Source organism: Peromyscus maniculatus, chromosome 20 (genome assembly GCF_049852395.1).
Source record: "Peromyscus maniculatus bairdii isolate BWxNUB_F1_BW_parent chromosome 20, HU_Pman_BW_mat_3.1, whole genome shotgun sequence".
NCBI lineage: Eukaryota > Metazoa > Chordata > Mammalia > Rodentia > Cricetidae > Peromyscus > Peromyscus maniculatus.
In genome coordinates, this window is record NC_134871.1 from 55,384,914 (window position 1) to 55,408,331 (window position 23,418).

Genomic DNA, 23,418 nt, shown 5'->3' on the forward strand with positions numbered 1-23,418 from the left:
TGCAGGAGCATGTGTGCATGTGTGCAGAGGCCAGAGGCTGACATCGGGTGTCTTTGATCACTCTCCATACATTTTATTTTGAGAAAGGGTCTCTTACTGAACCCAGAGCTCACTCATTCAGCTGGACGGGTGGGAGAGTAAGTCCCTGGAGTCCTCCTGCCTCTGCTTCCCTAGCTGTGGGATTACATGTATGGGCCACTGTGCCCGGCCTTCTACATGGGTGCCGGGGATTTGAACTTGGGTTCTCATGCTTGCAGTGACTTTAACAACTAAACCATCTCCCCAGTCCCAAATGATAGCTTCAAACATTTTAAAATAGCATCTCCATTCTTCTGGGGGAGAAGGTATGGACAGCAGATAATCAGCCGGTTACAGATCAGGACCAGGGTCGGGGAGTTGGGGTCTGAGCAGCAGCCTGCCTGCCTTGTGACTGACACACACACACACACACACACACACACACACACACACACACGGAGGTCTGATTCCTCGGCCTGCCCCATTGGCTCTTGAGAGGTCAGCAACGCCCACATGTTGGCTGATGGGCAGGACCTGAGTAGCCAGGTTCGTTTCCAGGCCTGGGATTTGGTCTGTCCCCTCTCAAAAGCACTGGCACTGATGCTCTGCTGTCACTGTGCAGAAATGACCTCCTCCCTCATCAACACGGCAACGGTCCTACCCTTGAGCAGCGGCCCGGCAGCTGGCCCGGCAGCTGGCACCGAACAAGCCTCCTCAACCAACCATCCGGAGCCTGGAGAGTTGAGATGCGCAGACCCCATGACACCTCCCCAAGGGATGCTCACGGGCACGGGCTGTACTTACGAAAGGGAGACGGTGAAGTGGAAGCGTTGCCGCAAGCCTCGGAAGGTGACAAAGGACTGGGGCGGGAAGCTCCTGGTGCTGACTTCGCAGTAGGGATGCTCGTACTCGCCAGGCGGGCACACACAGTGGAAGCCTCCGATGAGCAGGTTCACGCAGGTGCCCCCGTTTTTGCACACTCCGCTGGCACAGCGGCCTGAGCGGACGTTCACCTGGCAATGCTCCCCTGGAGAAGAAAGCAGAGGTCACACACAGGCTGTCCTGGTTGGCTTCCCCGCTTCCCCGCCCCCTCCCCCAGTGGTAAACACTGACCAAAGGCAACTTGGGGAGGAAATGGTTTATTTCAGCTATTGTCCATCGTTAAGGGAAGCCAGAGCAGGAACTCAAGGCAGGAACCCAGAGACAGGAGCTGAAGCAGAGGCCTCGGAGGAGTGATACTTGCTGGCTTGCTCTCCAGGGTTTGCTCAGTTTGCTTTCTTATACAACCCGGGGATCGTTCCACCCACAGTCAGCTGGGCCTCCCACAATCATCAATCATCAATCAAGGGCATGCCCTTGACAGGCCAAGCTAATGGGGGCAGTTCCTCAATTACAGTCCTCGATTTCCAGGTGACTCTAGTTTGTTTCAGGTTGACATAAACTAACCAGCACAGAGGTTAAGGGAGAGCCAGCGGACTATGGATGTCCCCCGAGACACACAGTTGACAGCTGATGGCGAGGGTTCAGGCTCGGGGGCTTAGACGCCACAGTGACACCTGGGCCTGGATCTTCGGCAGAGCTTCAGAAACACCCTGCTCTGGAGGTGACCCAAGGACGATGGGTTAGAGGGCTAAACTATGCCCTGGGAGTTCTCCTTTGATGAATGTGTTGGGGCTGAGTCCCACTGAGTCCAGAGAACAATTCCGCTGAGACAGAAGGCAGCTGGGATCGCTAATTCGCTACACACCTTTATAACCACACAGGCCATGGAAGGACCCTACATGCCTCGGGTACCAGGCCAGGCTGGGCTTAGGCAGGGAGGGTGTGTTCTCATCCACCTACTGGTTCTGCACTGGCTGAGAGGGGCCCAGAGAAACAGGGACAGAGAGAGGCTGCCAGTGTGCAGAAGTGAGTGAGGACCAGTTAGTTTGGTCATCTCAGGATCATCACAGTGGACACTTTATCTTCCAGCCACTTCTGGATCCCAGGGCCCTGCCTGTCATAGCTCAGGGCTTGGCTGCTCTGCAGGAAGTTTGGAGTTCAAGTGCTTGCATGCACACCTGCACACGCACGCCATCATATACACCAGATGACACACTCAAACCATTATATCCTCACAAACATGTCTATGTGCACATGTTTGTAAACATGCCATTACATACATCCTTACCACCCATGGTCTCAGACTCAGTCTCAACCACACACACACACACACACACACACACACACACACACACACACACTCTCACACCTGTAGCTGCACACTCTCCTCACAGACCATATGTATATGTACACACACACACACACACACACACACACACACACACACACACACGTCAGTCAGTGCTCACAGCTTTCTATGCATCCCTTGTGAGTACCCATCACTGATGTGCAGTTTCATCTTAAGATATATATCCCTCTTTCTTCGGACACTTTGAATTCTCTCCCTCGGGAGTGTTGCTTTCCTATATTCCAGGTTAGCCCATGAGCAGTCAAGCCCAGCACTTTTCTGTGAACAAAACTGCCCAGGAGACATTCTGGCTCTATACTCACTAAACCGTAAAGAAAAAGGGCCCTGCCATCACCCTGTCCACAGCAAGGGCCTGGGAGTAGCACATCTTGGAGGCTCCAGGCTCCAGGGAATATCTAAACTTTCCCATCAGAAAAGAAAGCCAGCCTTGCCCTGTAAGACCCCGCTATCTCCAGTCCCGCCTGGCCGTGGGACTGCAACGTGGCAGTCCTGTCCTGCTACCTGAGCATGGGGTTCTCTTCCTCTCCTAGAGCCCAGGAATTCCTCTCTAAGACCCAGAAGAGGCCCCAGGGGTATCTAGTTCCCTGACACACAGTTTATCTTCTAAAGACCCTGAAAATGGAAGCGTCCACCTTAAGTCCTGCATGACTTTCCTTCAAGTGTCTGGCTGCATCTGGAAAGACCTGATTTCCCAGTGAGGCCACATTCTGAGTGTCTGTAAAGATAGGATGCGGGGAGCTGTCAGTCTACATCGTAGCTCTGTTTGTCTGAGAACAGCTGTCTGTCCAGTGTGGCCTCTGCAACAGCAAGTCCACCCGAGACTGTGTGTGGGGAGGGGTGCTCCCCAGGCTGTGTTCCAGTGCTCAGGGGATGGTGCCCCTGACTTTTCCCCTCCAAGCAGAAGGTGGTACATCTCGGCACCCAGTTTCAGCCTGCAGCCTCTCTCATTCTTCCCAACAAGCGTACCCCACCCAGCACCAACTTCTTCCCATCATCTCCTGGCCTCCAGCTTAGACCTCCTCCCTCCAACCTGCTTCTCTTTGGGTCCCCCCATCTAGGGTAGGCATTCCACCATCTGCCCAGGGAGGTAGGCTTTGAATCTTGGGGCCACCAACACCCCTCACCTCCCTCAACACTCCTCTACCGTTCTCACCTCCTGGGCTCTCATCCCATGGCCCTAACCTTCACCTACACCCAAGCACCCCCAACACGCAGCTTTTACCAGTTCCACTGACTGACAGAGCCACTTGCTCTGCCTGTGACACCAGTTTCCCACAGTGCTGGCCTCTGATCAGACTGGTCCCACTGGTTTAGTACCCCACTACTCCACAAAGATGTCACCCCACCATGCCCCTGGCCCTCAAGCACAGACCCAGCTCATCTGCCCCACATTCTTGGGGCGAATGTAGCCACGCTGCTCCTCCACCCAGGATCCCAGGACCCAGTGCATGACTACAGGGGTCTTGCAGCTGTCCAGCACTGATGACGAAACCCAATGATGGCTGATCTGAGGCTCCTTTCCCTCAGTTTCTGGAGGCCACACTGTGTCCCTTCCCCAAGCCTGTCCCTGACTGTAGCTCGCCCCATAGGAAGCTTCACTATTTTCTGGACAGGTCCAGGACTTCAGATCTCTCCCAGCTCCATTTACAGCACCAGTATGTGGGAACATGGGGTAGGGGTACAGTCACAAGGGTCTGTTTTAAGGGCCAAGTCTGAAAACATCTGGTACACACTGGGTGCCTTGCATGTTAGGGTGCTGGACTGGTGCCCATAGTGAGGGGGCGTCTGAGGAGAGCTGGGTATGCAGCAGGTACTGGCGAGTGCTTGTGGGATGAAGTCATACAACGCCAGGGCTCCCCAGATCCAAGGCAATGAATGATTCACATTTGAGTTTAATCCACGAGGTTACGAAGCCAACACCACTCATCCACTGAGCCAAACAGTGTGGGTAGACATCCATACAAAGAAGAATTAACTGTAGGGTTAAATACACCACTTATCTATAAGGCATGGTGAGTTATGGTCGCTGGGCTTCAGCTGAACCCCTCCAACTTGAAATGGAGCCTCCTCTCCGGGTTCTAGTACTTCCCTCCGAGTCAACTCTGGGTCCAACACAGGGTCTGCTTTGATGTTCCTGTGAGGACACCTGTCACAGCTACCAGGCCAGCCAATGTGTCAAAGCTGCGTGTCGGCCCACGAAGGCCTTTCCCTGCACTTACCTTCCACGTGGCGTCTCTGCCTGTGGTTAGTCAGCTGCCCTGGGGGTGGGGGTGGGAGTGGGGGGGTGGTTCAGTTTACAGAGTGCCCATGCTCCCAGCACTGCCAACCTGGAGCAGCCAGCAGTGTACACACTTGAGACCTGTGCTGGGATCGTCTGCAAGTCATTGAAGCTTAGGTCAAAGTCTGTGAGTCCTGCATCCTTAATTCTCTCACAGAGCCACTGAAAGAGACCTGCTTCACTTCGGTCTTTTCTAAGATTGAGGGAGAGGGAGAGGAAGAGAGGGAGAGAGAGTGTTTGTGTGTACTGTATGTATGTACCTGTGGAGGACAGGAGAGGGTGTTAGATTGCCTGGAGCTAGAGTGGCTGGCCTTTGCAAACCACTGCCCCTGGGGTTAGGAACTAAACTCGGGGAGGGACCTCTGGAAGAGCAGCAAGCTCTCTTAACAACCCCAGCCATCTCCAGCCCACCCTTCCTTCCTTGCTTGCTTTTACTTTTTCTTTGGCTTTTTTCGAGACAGGGTTTCTCTGTGTAGTTTAGGTGTCTGTCCTGGATTTCGCTCCGTAGACCAGGCTGGCCTCGAACTCACAGAGATCCGCCTGCCTCTGCTTCCCGAGTGCTGGGATTAAAGGCATGCCCCACCACTGCCCAGCGCTTGCTTGCTTTTTCTATGGGTCTTCGATTCACACTCAGGTTGTCAGGCTTGGTTGGTGGCAGGTGCCTTTATCTGCTGAACCCTCTCTGATCTATCATTTTTTTTCCTTTCTGAAACAGGGTCACTCTATGACCCAGAGCGCTCCATCCTTAGCCTTCCACCACACCTACCAAGCAATGCCATTTTGATGAAATAAATCTTCTCAGGGCTTACTGGCATGATTTAACTTTGTCCTTTGCTAAGATTTCACGGTTCAGTATCTGGCATTCCCCGAATATCCAGGTGTTCTACTTGGAGTCAAATGCTGCTGAATCATTCTCAATCCTTGGAACATGCCTCCCCACCTCTGCCTGGCATCCCCATTTCATAAGCAGCCCCTCCATCCCCACCGGGGTAAGGTTAGCTTGGGCAATCTAATCGCTGAGCTCAATAATTCATGGAGCATGCCATAAGGTCCCTGGCCACGAGGGACACTGGCTTCAGCTTGGTTAAGGCTGCAGACACATACACCCACATGGAAAGACCAGAGAAAGTTCTGCAGACAAACACCCCGGAGCTGAGGCCAGCCTAGCCCTGCATGTCATACATGTCCCATCACTGAACAAGTGCCCTACCCAGATGTGGGTGAGTAATGTCTTGTCTGCCCAGAGACTCAAGCTGCTACTGTCAGAGCCACTGACCCTCAGTCTCAGCAAAAGCCCCAGCATCGTAAGATGCAAATGGGTTGCCTGTCATAGGTAGGAAGACAGGTCAAAAGGCTTTGGGCTCAGAATGGAGGCTCTAGGAAATGAACGGACACGGGTTCAGGGAAGCCACAGGGCAGAGGGTAATCATGTTCAGTTTGAGAGAAGGAATGGCGGTCTGAGCTGGGGGGCTGCTGGCTGTGAGACCCACTTCAGTCACCACACACAGGGACGAGGGATGCAGAAGGCATGGCCCAGCTTCCGAGGACCACAGTGCTCAGAGCCTCAAGACTTCCAAGAGGGTGGGATGCACTCCCTGGAAGGGAAGGGCAGGTAAAGGTTTGCCAAGTTAAGTTTTTAACTAAATAAAAAGACAATCCTTTCTCCTTTAATAAAGACTTAAGGGCTTTAAACTAGAAAAACCAGAATTTCCAGAGGTACCAAGAGTAAAGCTCAGACCCAGCACACAAAAGGCACACTTGGAAGCTGGAGGTTGGGGCAGAATTGAGGATCAGCAGGACAGGTGGAGAACACAGCATGGAAGGGAGTGGGGGCGGGGCTGGGGGCGGGGCTGGAATCTGAGCGCCAATCATCCAAAGTCAGGTTAGACACACGGAGCCCCAGAGTGGCCTGAAGCCCCACCAGAACGCAGGCCCAGAAAGGAACCTTGTGTCCTAGCAAAGAAGATGCAAGCCACTGTGTAACTGGGTGCGGAAGCATACCATAGGGAATGCTGGGATCGGCAGTGGCCCTCGGGGCATTGAAAGGCACATGAACATCAGAAGTCACTGAGCACTAAGCACACTGGCCCACCCTTTCCATGTTTCCACTCAGTCATTCATCCATACACCACCCATCTTTCCACTCACTCACCCATCCTTTTTTCTACCCAATCAACTAGGCATCCATCTCCATCTACCCATCCTTCCTTCATCTAGCAATCTGTATCCTTCTATGCATCAACCCATCCACCATCTACCTAGCCTTCCTCCATCTATTGATCCACTATCCCTTCAGCTATCTATCCATCTACCATCTAGCTGCCCATCCCTCTATACAATCTTCTACCCATCCACACGCCTATCGTCCATCAATGCATGCAATGAATTGCCCGGCACAGGACACTTTGAGACACTGAGGTTACAAGAATGAACAGGACCGCCATGTGCAGCTGTGGAGTCTCTTAGTTAAACAGACCAAACATTTAGGAAAACAGAAAAAGATGTGCTAAGAGTCTTAAGGCAGATCTAAAAGTGATGAGGAGGCAGGAACGGTGAGGGTTGAGGTAGAGAGAGGGTGTCAGGGTCAGGCTACAGGGATCAGGCCGAGCAAACCCTTGACACCCCAGGGGGTGGGTCAGGAGGCTACATTTGGACCTGGGATCCCTGCCACGCCCACAGATTCTAAGTAGATCTAAGAACCTCCAGCCTCAAGCACGCCCCGTGTAGAAGCCCACACACGTGCAAAATAGTCCCTATCACAGACCAGCTGAGAGGCTCTCTCTTGGTGCCAACCCAGCAGCCTCCCTCTCCCCTCTTTCCACATGCTTCTGGAGAGATGAGGTGGGAAAGAAGATCACGTCAGCAAAGCCTCACTCCACACGGGGGTTGTGTAGTGGTCACTCAGACCAACCCAGTGCCCGGGACACGAGGCTCCAGTCCAGAAACAAAATCTGCACAGGTCCTCAGCCCAGCAGCAGAGGTGTGACAGAGAGCATCCTGCAGGTCTGCTTTGCAAAGGAGACCACAGAGACCAGCAGATAGACAGGGCTAGCCTGATGCTTTCTCTCTAGCTGGGACCAGGGCCACAGCGAGGGCTGAAAAGTGCTATGACCACCATGGCAGCGGCGCCTCTCACAGACCAATCAGTGCCGTCATCAGCCAACCTCCCTTTCTAGGCAGGGCCTCAATGTGTGAGAGTCTCAGAGAGGGTCAGAACATGTGCCAGATCACAAGGGGCACCAGTAGTGTCTGTATGGAGTCTGCAGGGATGGGTCTGGAGTGTGTAAACATCCAGGATCAGCCTTTGAAACCACTGTAGGAGGGTGTCGGGAGATGATGGTAAGGGTCTCATGTCGTCTATCAAACCCCAAAGCCCCACTGCCAAGGGCAGAGGTTCACTGGCCAAAAACCAGCCCAGTGACTCTTGCTTGGCTGGCTATCCTGGAGGCAGGGAGTCCAGTCAACGGTGTCCGGGAGCCATCTCCAGCACTTGAGAGGTTGGGTGAGGGAACAGAACTCATTTGGCCAGGGTCCTGGACTGCCACTGTCACTCCAGCCCCTGACTCCTCTTCCAGGCCACTGTCACTCCAGGCCCCCACTCCTCACCCACCCTGCCCCAGGCCCTCCTCTTCTTCCCTACGCCAGGCAGACTGCCAGGCTCCAGTCCCTCCTCCCCTCCCCCTAGGGAGCTGCCAGATTTGTTTGGCTTTCTCACCTCCTGGGGATTGAAGCCCAGTCTCTAGAGCCACAAACTCAGGGGGCCCAGGCCCTCCCTGCTGGCCAGGCTACCCAGAAGGTCTCAGCAGAGGGCCCAGACACCTGCTGCCCCTCCCCATGGCTCCTGTGAGAAGGGAGGGGGGAGCAGGAAGCCCCTGAGGCCAGGAGAAGCCACAGTGCTGGGGCTTGTCCAGGGTCTGTCTCTTTCTGATGACTTCATTGTCTTTGAAGCAAATTCTCAGAACTCCAGTCACACCCATTTTTTTTTTTTAAATATAAATAAAAAACGCATTCCAGTGGCAAGGAACCAGATCTCCACCCACCCACACTACTCCCTGAGAAGCCACCTGCCTGGCTAAGGGTTGAGGCCCACAGAGCCTGAGGGGGATGGGGGTGTCCCACCAAGCCTCTGTGTTCAGAGCAGCTCCAAAGGGGTTCTGTATGGCAATGGCATTTGGAACTCGGCCCTAGAATAAAGCCACCTCCATAGCCTTGAAGCCACTGTGGGCTGGGGAGGCCAGAAGATAATCTGCCTTGTGTGGCACACAGGACGGCTGCCAGAGGACACGCCCACAGCCTGATCCCTAGAACCCAGCAAGAGGAGCTCAGAGTAAAGACACTGAGATAGGAAAACTCTGACCCAGAGGTGAAGGACCCAAACAACCACAAGCAACGTGCTCTTTGTCAATTTAAACGAACATGGAAGGAACAGGCCTCGAACCTGGAGATCCGTCCGCTTCTGCCTCTTAAATGAATTTTTTTTAACACAGCAGTTTTCAACCGGTGAGTTGCGACTCCTTTTGGAGTCGAGTATCAGATAGTTACATTACGATCATAACAGTAGCAAAATTACAGTTATGAAGTAGCAATGAAATAATTTTACAGTTGGGGGTCACCACGACCTGAGGAACTGTATTAAAGGGTCGTGGCATTAGGAAGGTTGAGAGCCACTGTTTTAACACAGTTTTTAATTAAAAAAAAAATTTTGTGTGTGTGTGTGTGTGTGTGTGTGTGTTTGTGTGTGTGTGTGTGAGAGAGAGAGAGAGAGAAAGAGAGAGAGAGAGAGAGAGAGAGAGAGAGAGAGAGAGGAGAGAGAGGAGAGAGAGGGAGTGCACATGCTTCTGTGAATGTGCAGAGGTCAGAGGAGACTGTGGAGGTGGCCCCCTCCTTCCACCTCTGCACACAAACTCAATTGCCAAGCGTGTGTTACAAGCGCCTTTGCCCCACTGGGCCATCTCATTGGCCCTTTAATGCAATCTTTAACAGTTATCAGTTAGGGTGCAATCTTTAACAGTTATCAGTTAGGGTGCGATCTTGAACAGCTGTTATCAGTTAGGGTGCTACGGAGGAGACATGGAGACAGAAGGAAGGGGGAGGGAGGGAAGGAGAGAGAAAGACAGAAAGGGAGGGAGGGACAGACAAACAGAGATAGGAGGGAAGGAGGGGGCAGGGAAGGAAGACCTTGAGACTGGGGGGCCTTTGTCCTGTGGTTGTGAGGGTCTGGCTGGGAGCCTGAATTACCTAGGGTGAGCGCAGCAGCCAACTGGAAACTCTAAGGCCTCCGCAGACAGAACTACCCAGGACACAGATGGATATGGATACACACACATACACATACACACGCGCACACACACACACACACACATTGCATGCATGCATGCACGCACGCACGCACGCACGCACGCACGCACGCACGCACTCATGTACACAAATGTTTGGCCTGAGGAGGACACCCTGGTGTGTGTCAGTCTTCAGGAGCATGAACCCAACCCCAACAAGGACGCTGAAGACCTCCCTCAGCATGGGACCCCTCCCCACACAGTGGTGTGCAGAGGAGACCCTCCCTGGAGCAGGTCTTGTGCAAACTTCTTGCTTGGAGTCAATGCCTTCACAGCTCTAGCTCTGGCCCCTGTGGTCCCGGGCAAGACAGAGGGGCTTTGTCTGATGCAATGGGGAAAATGGATGGGGCGGAGACTGGCAGAGGGATGCATTCCCTAAAGTCCTTTGGGGTCACCACTCAGGTCAGAGGCTCAATTTCTCCAGCGAAGCTTGATGGTCAGAGCTCCACAGCGGCATTAAAACAGGGGGGGTGGGGGGTGGACAATGACCGACAACCAAGCTGAGGTCACGGGGCCTGCCAGCTCTCTTATGCCCTTAGCAAGCTTTTACTGACAGCCCAGGGGGTGCCAGATGCTGGTGGGGCCAGAGTACGGAGTAATCACAAAATTATGGACCCAGAGAAGATCACACCCAACACCTGAGAACTGGGCCTCTACACTGCAAAAGGCATTCTGAAGACGGGACACATTGAGGACCATGGGAGGGAGGTCACCCTGGATGACTGCGGAAGAGACAGAGCCATCACAGGATTCTGTGGGAGGCAGGTTGGGAGGTCAGGGTGCGGGATGCAAGGGCAGAGGGTGTAAAGGGCAACACAGGAGACTGCAGACTCTGGAAGGAAAGCGGGCTCTCCACCGGAGCCTCCAAGAGGAGGCAGACTGGCCCAAACCTTCAGTTTAGAGCCTGACACCCTGCTCATCCTCAAGTGAGTCCATCTGTGATGACCTGCACCCCTCTGGCGCAAATAGTGGGTGACACAGAGACACCCACAACCAAGGTGAAGGAAGCTAGGCCCTATCTCACCAATGGCAGAGACACCAAGTACAGGGCCAACTATGTTTTCAGCACTGACTGGTCAGTCACTACCTTATTAACTCTCTCTCCTCACTTACTCTTGACTTGGCCATCTGCAAGCTGATTGCTAGCCCTCAGCCCACTCTTTCTTCTGGTGAGGATCCCTGAGGAAAGCCAGGCTCGGGAGACTGCCTCTTAACAGGAGTACCCCTGACCCAGACAGATCCTTGACAAGCAGTTGAGTAAGAAGCGTGAGGGATCCTGGGACAGAGTGAGTTATGGTCCTCAAAGTGACAGACTAGTACCGCCTAAGTCTGGTACCGGTGAGTAAGACCTTACTTGGATATAGGCTCTTGCAGGTAAAGCCAAGTTCAGAGGTGGTCATGTTGGATTGGGGATGCTTTAGTCCTGTGGCTAATGCCCAAGTAAGAAATTTAGACCAAGGTACAGGAAGCAGACACTGAATCAAGGCAGCTGCAGACCAAGGAGCTAAGAAGCTGAGAAGAGGCAGGAAATGCCGACCGCTGGAGCCTTCAGCTGGTACACCTCTTTGGGGACACCTTGACAATGGCCTTAGAACCATAAAGGAATACAGCACAACTGTCTTAACTCACCTGTGCTAATCCCTTATCCAAAATACCTGGAAGACCAAGTATGATGGCATAAGCCTGAAATCCCAGCAGTCAGGAGACTGAGGCAGGAGGATCATGAGTTCAAGCATCTACCTCTACTCCCCAGAAGACCTTAATTTTTTTTTTTTTTTAAAGCATGCCTGGGATCATATTCTTTTTTCTTTCTTTTTTTTTTTTTAATTTTGGAACATCTGCATATACATAACGAGATCTTGGGGATGGGTACCAAGTCTAAACACAAAATTTATTTATGGTTCACATATATCTTTTACATGTAGCCTCGAGGTCATTTTATACAAATTTTTAAACACACCTGCATTCTCATTGCAACCTATCACGTGAGTTCAGGTGCGGAATTCTCCACTTTGGCATCATGTTCGTGCATGCAAAGTTTTGGGTTTTTGGAACATTCTGGACTTCAAAATTTGGGTTAGAGATGCTCAACCTGAGTTCCATTAACACCATCCACAAGAGGATGTGGGGAAAGTAGGGGATCATCCTGGTGGTCCCTCAGCTACGCCTGACACTTGTTCATGATGTATGGGGGATAATTATCAGTTAAAGTGAGAATCATTACATTGACTCTAATTAAAATCTCAACTAGAGCAGCGGACACTTTCAGACTTAAGGGGAGACATCACGTTTTCCTTCAGTCCTAGCCCTGGCTTTGGGGGTTAAAGTTCACAGGAGCTTCCAGGCTGGCTCTGCCCACACCTGGATCCCTAAGGACAAGACCTGGTGAAAAACAAGGTCACCCAGAAATGCAGTAACACCTAGCTTCGGGACAGCCCAGGAGAGAGAAACGCTGTGTGTTGCAACCCACTCTGTGGAAAGAGCCCGAGCAGCAGGTAAGTACGCAATGTCGAGGAGAAAACGTAACGTCTTCTCCCTGATGTCTGAAAGTGTTCACTGCTCTAGTTGAGATTTTAATTACAGGTAAGGAAAGGATTCCCACTTTAACTGGTAATTATCCCCCACATTAAGGACTAATGTCAGAGTGCTAGGAACCACGCCCAGTGCAGATGCGCTAGACCCTGCCGACTTCAGTGCACGGGGCGCCCTCCTCCCTGTCCTCCCTGTGCCCAAGAAGGTGGCTCTGCAGGACCAGGACACAGCTCAGAAGCAATGCACCACACAGCGTGGAAGTTGACGGGGGCACCTGGCATGTTAGTATCCTCCATGGTGACCGGGGCACCAGCCCTTTATCTCAAACAGTAATGGAGCTGGATAATGTCTATATTTACAACAGGGGCAGAGGAGGCCAGCGGTTAACCTTCCCACAAGCAGACAGGTGACTGGGTTTTTGCATCAAGTATTTCTCTGGCCCCGAACCTACACAAAATGTCCTCAGCTTCAGGGGGTATTAGAGGGTCCTGCAGTCGGGGGAGGCTCTTAAAGCAAAGTGGGAGGGTGCTGGGGGAGTTGTTACCAAGTTCAAAGTGAATACCACTGAGAGTCCCCCAAGCTCTACCTCCTCCTAGGGAGCACCCAGCGCTGCTCCATGGTTGGGGGCAGAGGAGAGCTCATGGCCCAGGGCTGCGGCTGCGACTTTTTTTCTGCAGCTGTGCAAGCATCCAAATGCTTGGATTTGCTGAAACACGCTGAATGAAGACAAGCAGCCAGAGGTGGGGGTGGGGGACACCCCGGGAACAGAGACCAAATTAGGGTCAAGAAGGAACTTGACCCTAACAAAGAAGTTCCACCCATGAGCACCCCTGGGAAGGACACCCAAGGCTAGCTTTAGCTGCGACGGTGACCACCCCGCCCCTCCCAGATCTGGAGGCAGCTGAACTATCCCTCCTGCTGACATCAAAGCTGTCATTCAGGAATGTACCCCAGGGGAGATGTTGATCTGTGATGATTAGGTAGTTACTCCCAGGTCTCTCTAAAGAGGGGAGAGAGAGAGAGAGAGAGAGAGAGAGAGAGAGAGAGAGAGAGAGAGAGAGAGAGAGAGAGAGATGAGAGGGAGAGATGAGAGGGGGAGCCTTCCTAGAAATGCCCAGGAGCCTGCAGTGGTGGGTCCCAACTCAATTCGGAGCTTGGCCATAGGCCTGAAACCCATAGGTGGGAGGACCTTAGTGATGGGGGAGGGATACTGGACAGATAGGATTCTGTCTCTTCCCACTAAGGACCAAAAGCAGCGAAAGTTTCACTCTGACCATGGCATATGGCAAATGGCAGGTGCAAGGACACGTCTTCAGCCGTGTGGAAGAGGAGCAACTCTCCCTACAGGGTCCCATCTGCACGTGCCTCCGCCCCCATAGGTCACACACAGCCGGCGGGGTGGGGGGTGGGGGGGTGGGGGGGGTGTCAGTAAACAGAGCCACACAGGGGTGGGAAGGGAAATGCGACTTCCACTTGAGATACAAGGGTCTGTGGTGAGAGAGGCCAGCATGTACTGGAAGGCCTGCACAACCTGAGTGTGGAAAGCGAGGAAGGGGCAGCTGGCGTTTAGGGCTGCAGCCCTCAGGGTGGGAAACAACGATCTACCAGAGGATATGAAGTGCTCACTAGGAATGAGCTCCAAGTCACTGTTGGCTGAGGACAGACAAGAAGATGAGGAAGCCTGCCCTTGGGAGAGTGGAGCATTGACTAGAGAGGGCACCTGGGATGGTCAAGGAAGAAACTGAGAGGTTCCTAATGAGAAAGTGCAAAACCACCTTCCAGAACCTTCCTAGAGCAGGGGACAGTGGATTCAGGGGAAGATGCATAGGATATATAGGTGGACAGGAAGGGAGAACATTCAGACAGGAAGACCGCAGATGTGGAAGCTGGGAGATGAGTGTGAACAGACTGAATTAGGGCAACATGGGGGTTCGTGGCCACACACAAAAGTATTTAGCAAAAACCCAAACACCGTGTCCCCCAAATGAAGACTGAGAGGCCAGGCATGGGGAGAAACAAGTTAGTATTTGTTTATGGGCTTGGGAAGTTACTTTTGTCTATTTATAGAAAGTGTGTGGAGTTCAGAGGAAAACTTTTAGGAGTTGGTTCATTCTTTGCGCTACGTGGGTCCCAGAGATCAAATTCAGGTCCTTAGGCTTGGCAGCAAGTGTCTTTACCCACTGGGCCATCTCACCAGTGGGGCAGAGAAATTTAGAAACTCACCAACATGCATCCAGTGCCCACATTGAAGTCTTCCTGTCTCATTCCTTTCCAGCTATGAGATAGTTGCTGACCCCAACCATGGTCCCAGTTCAGGGACACACCGTTAGAGGCCAGCTGCTCCTGTCCCCTGACAAAAACCGTGGGATCCAGGTGTCCTAGGCCGGGCACACCTCTAAAGCCAGGATGGATTCAGAAATCCAGGAGAGCTATCTGGAATACGTTCCCTGGTGAATTCGGTGAGCTTTTCCTGAGATTAATTGATGCCTTCCTTCTGCCGGCTCCTGCTGAACCTCCTGTCCCATAACACAGGAAGCCAAGGGCTCCCAGTGCAGTTGGGCCAATTCCAAGCTCACCATGAGGAGGCCTAGAGCTCCAGCTCAGCTTACCGGGAAGCAAGAAATGAAAGCCGTGTGACGACAGCGCGGCTTTCATCGGGAATAAATGAGCACAATTACCTCCCTGCAGAAAAGAGAGCGCTTCAAAGGCCGAACGGAGGAGAGGGAAGGAAGAGGATCGAGGAGAAGCAATCGGTCTTAATTAGTTTTATCTCAAGGGAAATAGCACGATGCTTTCCAGTACCCAAAGAGAATCAAATTAGCCTCATGTCAATCACCGCATCTCACTAGATGATAGATGCGGCCACTGTCCCTTTATCATCCTTCTAGAAATGACTTTGCTGATGAAGAGGAAACCTGAGAGCTTCAGAAGTCAGTTGGCTGCATCCAATGGCTCAACCATCATCGCAGAGGAGCTGAGGGTCCACAGATCCACAGTGGCCTTACGCACCTGCCCCAGCATGGCCACATCATACCCTAAGTATCTCTAACAGGTCAACTGTGGTAGCCCCAGGGATGAAGCCTGATGGCGAAGCTGTTACATGCCACCCTACAGATAAGGAAAGGCGGGAAGGCTCCTAAATATTAAAGAGAATGCATCAAGTGATGGATCACTGGCCCACACCGATAGGGTCAAGTTCGACTGAACATTGGTCTGGCATACAGTAAGCACTCTGTAAATGTCCGCAGCAGGTGCTCAGCGCCGTAAATGCCTGCGGCATGAATGAGCATAATGAAGATGGGTGTTGTTCACTCCCTGGAAGGGACCAATCCTCCCTGCGATGGTGGCCTCAGCTTCTCTGAAGCAAGAGTCTACAAATCATTCCACACAGGGCCAGACGACAGGGAGGGACTGAGGAATGAGCCGGCTCACGCTGGTGTTTCTCTGTCAGGAGGGAGCTGACCATGCGGCTAGCTGGGTTTCATACAACATCTCCAAAGAGATGCCCGCTGAAGCCGGGGTGGGAGGTAGGAAGGGAAGGGACGGAATGACCACTCTGTTGTGCCCTGATGGTGGCAAAGAATAGACTTGGCTAAATTCAGAGCAGGGAGGCAGTAGAGGGGAGCCCCATACACACACACACACACACACACACACACACACACACCCATCACACACACACACACACACACACCACTCACCATCCACCACACATACACACATACCACTCACCACCCACCCACCCCCCACACACACACACACCACACACACCACACACACCACACACACACCACACACACACCCATCACACACACACACACACCCATCACACACACACACACACACCACACACACCACACACACCACACACACCACACACACCACACACCACACACACACCACACACACACCCATCACACACACACACACACCACACACACACCCATCACACACACACACACACCACACACACACCCATCACACACACACACACACACATACACACACACACACACACACACACACCACACACCCATCACACACACACCCATACCACTCACCACCCACCACACACACACACACACACACACACACACACACACACACACACACACACGGGTGTACGTACACTTTGCCCAGCACTTCTAGTGCACACCGGCAATTAGAGACTCTCCCAGGCCTCTGCCTCCCTTCCTGCTCACCACCAGGCACCTGAGAGGCAGGAATCTGGGATCAACACATGCCAGACAGCAGGAAGAACTACCCGCATCCTGTTGGCAGCCAGCCACAGACAGGGAGGAGAACAGAACGGGGTGGGCGGCCAAATGTCCTTCTCCCTCCTCCACATTTCCAGACAATAACCAGCCTGAGATGCCGATGGGCCAACCCGGCAGCTCATCTCATGGGCTGTGAAGCTCTCCAGGTGACGTCCCCTCCTCTTTGGATGCACAGACCCACAGCTACCCACTTTCCTCTCTCTATGCTCACTGCCTACATCTTCTCTCTCTCTCTTCCTGCTCCACACACACCTGCTAATACCTACAGGCCCCAAGGTAAGCACAATAAATGTGTGCTATATGCAGATAAGATTCCCACACGAGAGGACAGAGATCCCTAAAAAGATCCCTAAAGATCATACTAAAGTCCTTAAGTACAGATAGAAGGAACTCCAAGTCACCTCCAGTCCAAATCAAGTCCCATTTGATCCCCAGAAAGCCTTCCAGAAAGATGGTCTGTTCACCACTAAACCTACTGGGAACTGGCTTTCCAAATTGGCTGTAACTGTACATAACAGGGGACCAAAGACCATAAGGAGATCTGTGGGTGCACACGGCGTTTTATACCCCTCTCAGCAGTGGCCTCTTTATTTATTTATTGTGGTTTTTCGAGGCAGGGTTTCTCCGCTAGTTTTGGAGCCTGTCCTGGAGCTCGCTCTGTAGACCAGGCTGGCCTCAAACTCAGAGAAATCCACCTGTCTCTGCCTCAGTAGTGCTGGAATTAAAGGTGTGAGTCATCGTTGCCCAGCATGCCTCTTTATTTTTAAAGTGGCTGCATTCAAAGAGGCTGGTCTTCAAGACTGGTCAGGTCATGCTGAGCTAAGAGTATCTTCAGAGGTGAAGAAGGTGAATCAGTCTTCACAGCAACAAGGCATGACTAAACTAGCAGCTTCTTTCAGGACCTAGCTACACAGTTTTGTACTATTCAGTTAGACTGGAAATCTGGACTAAAAAGGGCTTTAACTTTAAATCCACTCACAACTAGCTGAGGCAGGGGGATTGCCATGATTTCCATCCCAGGCTAGGCTTTGGAGCCAGATCATGTCTCAAAACAACAGAACCCACTTAACTGCATACATGGTATCTGATGCGTTTGGGTATCAAAAGCAGGTCCCACTTAGAGTCTCCCTCCTAATGAAGGGAGAGGCACAGTCCCCCAGGGAAGATGAATGAGGCCCAGGAGGCTGGCAGCAAGCAGCTTCCCTTGCTAGCTAAGGAAACTGCCATCTGAGGTCGCCTTAAAATGTGTAGAGCTGACACTTGTGCCCAGGACCTGTCTTCTAACATCGTGCCTCTCGGAAACCCTCACACCTCACGCATGCACTGTGAGCCTCTGTGCAAAGCAGAGGTCAGCCCCTGCCAGCCTGTCCCCACATGCTCCAGACACTTACCAGTGAAGTCCTCAAAGCACTCACAAGTGTAGCCACCCTCCCGGCTCCGGCACCGGCCATTGGCTCCACACGGACTGGAGTAGCAAAGGTCAATTTCAGTCTCACAGTAGTCCCCGGTGAAGCCCGGTGGGCAGCGGCAGCGCAGGCCAGTGATAGGATGGATGGGTCGGAAGAGCACCGTGGTGGAGCTGATAAAGGGTGCCGAGCTGTCGAACCTCAGCACAGACACGCACTTCATGTAGTTCTCGCAGGGCTCCCTCAGGCAGATGTTGTCATCGAAGGGTAGCACGCGCTGGGCAGAGATGGTGGTCAGCAGCGTCCGGTTCAGGTAGATCTGCTCCTGCAGGTCCTCTGACGGGAAGAAGCGGCCACGAGCACCACCGGGGAGCAGCGCCGAGAAGGTCACATTCAGGATGTTGGAGCTGACATCGGTGTCATTCTGGATGTTGAAGACGAAGATGTCATCCTTGGTGGTGGACAGGACTGTGGCCACCCCTTCTACAAAGAGGGACAGCAGCGGGGACAGGAACTTCTCCTGTGACATGTTCTCCAGGCGGACAGTGATGCTGTTGGTCAACATGTCATCTGTGATGATGGTTACACGCAAAGTGCAGAGAGCCGTGACACTGTGGATGCCATCTATGGGACACAAGGAGACCTGGGGTCATTACAAAGCCCAAGACAGTAAAGGCTCCTACAACCCCACCCAAAGAACAGCCTTAGATGTACTCAGCAAAGGAGAAGCCAGCCTGGGTACCCCAATCTCATTCCCCATCTTGACCTCCTCCTTCCTCAGCCCCATTCTCTGCTAACTCTACTGCCCACACTCACCATCCCAAATCACAGCTCCCAGTGTGCCTTTTTCTTGTAGAAGCCCTCAGTGGTCCCAAACCACAGACCAGGGCACTCCAGAGACAGTGATGATTCAGCCCCTTAATACCCAGGACTCCCCCGTTCATATATTCTCTAGTCATGTGAGACCTGGGATCTTGACTGTATCCACTCTATTCCACCCCAGCAACCTGGACATCTCACCCTGTCCTATCATGCCCTCTACCCACCACACTCTTCCCATGACCCTCAATGTCAGCTCAAACTCCACCAGTAGGTCAACACTGGTGCCACCAGGCAACAGCTCTACCCAATGTGCCATGCCGTGGCTTAATTTATCTTAGCCTTATCCACTTGTATCTTTACATGGCCAGCATGCAGGAATGCTGGAGAAATACTGCCTTACAAGGGTACTAAGAGCTTCATCTGTATCCGTTTCATAACTGCCAGTGCAATAGGACTACCTGTCCCCCCCCCCCCCCGCCGCCCAACCACTGCCATACCTTCCCCTGTCCCCATTAATAGACTGTATCCCTCTGAATTGGTCAGCACACAAAGGTCAATGCAACGATGGTCCAAGGGAGCCAAACTCAACCCCACACTGGAAGCAGAACTTTGCAGCAGCGTCCACAAGCTACTGGCTTTACAGGCATAATGGGTCAGAAATGACAGAACCATGGGATGTCCACTGAGGAGAACTACAGGCATGGAGCGGAGCTGGCCCAAGAAAGAGGTTATGTGTGCTATGGACAGCAGAGTTAGAGATGTTGGAGACTCCACCTTAGCCCTTTGGAGCCCAGAAGATTCCATCATAAGCCCTGTAAGCTATTCACGGAGTTGCAGGATTTGGAGTTCTCCCTGCTGGGCTTCAGTCTTGCTTTGGTCTGATCACTCCCTGCTGTGCCTCCATTTCCCCCCCTTTTTGAGTGGAATGTTTAGGTTGTGTCATTGTATATTAGAAGTAATGCACTTGTTTCTTGATTGTTCGGGAGGTCCCAGTTAAGGGACTCAAAAGAGACTCGGCACTTCCGCTTTCGAACTGTTGTTGGAGTTGTCCAAGACTGTGGGGACCCCTGAAGTGGGACTGAATGCATTTTGTATGTGATGGTCATAAGCCTATGGAGGACGGGGGTTGAAGGTTACGGCTTTAAAGTGATATGTTTTGGGTGTCAAATTGATAGGAATGAACTTGTGATAGCTCTAACTTCCACTTGACAGTCTCTAGAATCATGGGGGTCAGTCGTGGTATGCGTGTGAAGGATTACCTAGATTAAATTAACTAAAGAGGGAAGGGTTCACCCGAAAAACAGGATTCATAGAAAGGGGGGAGCAAGCCTAACGCTGGCTTTCATCTCTGCTTGCTGACCACAGACACTACGTAACCAGCCACCTCCTGCTCACTGGCCAACACTGGTGCCTCATGCCAACACGCTTTCCCTACTGTGATGGACTGACATCCCCTCAAACTGTGAGCCACAGTAACCTCCTCCCAACTCAGGAAACAGAAGGTCACAAGATGACAGACGCTGAATCTTGGCCAGTGCCAGAACCACACCATGATGACAGGTACTTGGGATTCTGGAACCGAATGAGAAGACGACTCTAGCTGTGAACCAAAGCACATTAACTCCTAGCCAAGAATCAGGAGACAGGTATACCATGACAGGTCTCCAGGACACCCATGGTAACTGGTGGCTCCCCAGACACAGGACATCAATGAAGGACTCTACCCAGGTGGGTTCTTCCTCGCCTCCTAGGTGCACCTCAAACCTGAGAAACATCTGCCCAGTGGAATGTTTCCTGGCATATCTTAGAATCCTAGCTCCCTGGAACACAGAGATCCTTACCCACCCACCATATTGCTCCTTGTAGCTCCACCACAAGCCCTGCCTTGGTTTTCCTGGACATAGGCGCCTTTCTGTGAAAAACCCTCTCTTGTTCCCCAAGAGTGCTCAGCTCTGGCAGGAGCCCCACCCAGAAGGCAGAAGCCAGGAAGGGCACTGGCCCCTCTTCCCACTTGGTTCTGGCAAATGGCGAGACAGCCTCGTGGAGATCACTGGGAGGTTGCTGTCAAGTGACAAAGCCCAGAAGCCACCTTGTCCTGACAAGGCACAGCAATAGCAAGGCGCCTCTGTGACAGCAGGGAATACCCATGGCAACTTCAGGGTCCTAATGCTGCTCCTCTTGGCACCGGCAGCCACAGTTATTTCTCAGAGGGACCATTAGTCATGTCACTTGTCCTTACAGGGAAGAAACATCACCATTCTGAAGTCACAACTGAATCCAGATACTTTGGATACCACAGCGAGCCCAAGGTTCAATAGCGCTGGCCTTGTCCCCATTTCCCAGATGAGGAAAACAAGATAGAGAGAGGCCAAGTTTATGCCCAAGAGCACAGCTGTGATAGAGGAGAGGCCAACTCTCTCAGCAATACCCCAAGTCACAAGCTACTTGGTTGGTCACAGCCAGGCCCAAGACTCCATTGGGTCCTCAGGAGACCCTGAGGCTGAACCTGGGACGTGCAAGTTGCACTCATGTCGCTGAAACACAAGGAGGGCACGCCACCTTCCACACTAACATCCACAGAGCTGCAGAGTGACCCCACCCATGAGGTCCCCGAGAAGTGAAATCTGTAGACAGACTACAGGACAGGTGCTCCGCCAGGCTTGGGGGAGGCCGCAGTGGGGAGTGAGCATTTGACAGGTACAGGGTTTCAGTTAGGGAAGGGAAACATTCTGAAGCTGGAGGTTTTCGACAACCCACGAGACTGGAAGATATCAGCCATGAAGCCTGATGTCTTGAGTTTGATCCCCAGGGACCCACACAGCAGAACGGGAGCACTGCCTCCTCAGGTTGACCAGATCTCCACATGAAAGTTGCAGTAAGCCTGCCTGTTCGCATAGTCCCATTCATATTCTCTCTCAAAAATTTGTGATGGAGCTAGATAGATGTCTCAGTGTTTAAAAGCACTGACTGCTCATGAAGAGGACCTGGATTTGGTTCCCAGCACCCACATAGTGACTCACAATCTCCTATAACTCCACACTTCCAGGGGAATCTACACCTCTGTCTGCCCTGTGAGCACCAGGCACACATGTGGTGCACACATGTGCATGCAGGCAAGACATCTATATACTTAAAATAACATTTTAATAGAATGTGAACATTCTTAATGACACCAAGATGTATTCTTTAAATGGTTAAGATCATGATTAACAAAATTTTAAAAAAATTAAAGCCTGATTATAACCCAGGGGTATTACTAGGTTACATATAGGATCCACACATCTCCAGATCTGCCTGCCTCAGTTTCTCTCCACCATCATCCTCACACCTATCAGTCACAGTGAATGTCTTAAAATGCAGCTACATCACCCCATTTCCCTGTGGCTGCTAATGACACCTGGAATAAAATCCATGCCTGAAACCCCACCTATGGTACTTCACAATCTGTGCCCAGGGTCCTTCCCCATCACCATATGACACCTCCTGTCATCTTGCGATCTCTCAATCTGCCTCAGGGACTTGGTGTATGTATGTCCTGATTTTTTTTACCTGGAGTGATGTATTCATCAGCCACCGGCTGCCCCCTCACCACCCAGGTCTCATCTACCTGCACCTCATTGAGAATATCTACTCTGAGCACCTTCCTACTCCACTTGTCCCTCACTGGGATGCTTTCATGCTAAGCATCCTCCCAGGGTCTCCATGCTGAACATCCCTCTGAATCTCCACATCCCCATTTCTACTCCTGTTCAGGAGTGGCCACGATCTCACTTATTCCCATTGTTTATCTCACAGAGTCCTTAGACCAAGAACTTTCAGCTTGTAGCCTATATAAAGTACTGTGTGCCCTGGTACTTCTAGAACATTCCCTGTACTCTGAAGCTTCTGGATAAACAAGTGTGGACAAAGGGGGAGGGCAGAGAGTGGGAACCTGCTGGTTCCTCCACCCCCGCCCCCAGCACTGACATATGCACAAACACCCAGAGACGGCTTTCCACCCAGCCACATTTTCGTAGCTGTTTGATTTGGTTTTGTCACAGTAGTCTGAGTAAGACAGTGCTCGCTTCCTGGTGGCAGCTGTTACAAAACATTCTTTAACCCACACAGGGGTTTGTTTGTCCTGGCCTAGGATGTTAAAGGTCATATGATTTTAAGCTAAGCCCAGACCTTCTTCCTCATAGTGCATTGTGTTAATCGGACCCAGGGTGCAGTGGGGACTCCAAGCCTCGGCCCTTACAGGAGCAGTCCAGGAAGCCACAGAAGAGAGGAACACACCAGAACAAGGAGCCACAGCCGAGGGGACACCTATCTTTACTCGGGAGCAAGACAAACACAACTGGAGAGCTTTGGGTACTGATGTGCTAAAAACACGGCCTGTGTGCCTTACTCCCAGCCCTGATATTAACTTCTTCCAAGAGCCCAGAGCCCGGGGTGTGTGTGTGTGTGTGTGTGTGTGTGTGTGTGTGTGTGTGTGTGTGTGTGTGGCTTCGGTGGTCTG

General features: G+C 52.2%; 1 protein-coding gene across 4 annotated transcripts in view; it reads right to left on the reverse strand.

The window, feature by feature from the left end:
- The window catches only part of Celsr1 (cadherin EGF LAG seven-pass G-type receptor 1), a 143,658-nt gene that overhangs the window by 61,474 nt on the left and 58,766 nt on the right, over positions 1–23,418 (reverse strand). For all 4 annotated transcript variants that reach the window (XM_042265391.2, XM_076556518.1, XM_042265392.2 and 1 more), the window contains exons 2-3: positions 18,084–18,722; positions 823–1,045 (exon numbers count right to left, since the gene is read on the reverse strand). In XM_042265391.2, coding sequence (XP_042121325.2) covers positions 823–1,045; positions 18,084–18,722 — 862 coding nt within the window. The remainder of the gene's footprint in view (positions 1–822; positions 1,046–18,083; positions 18,723–23,418) is intronic.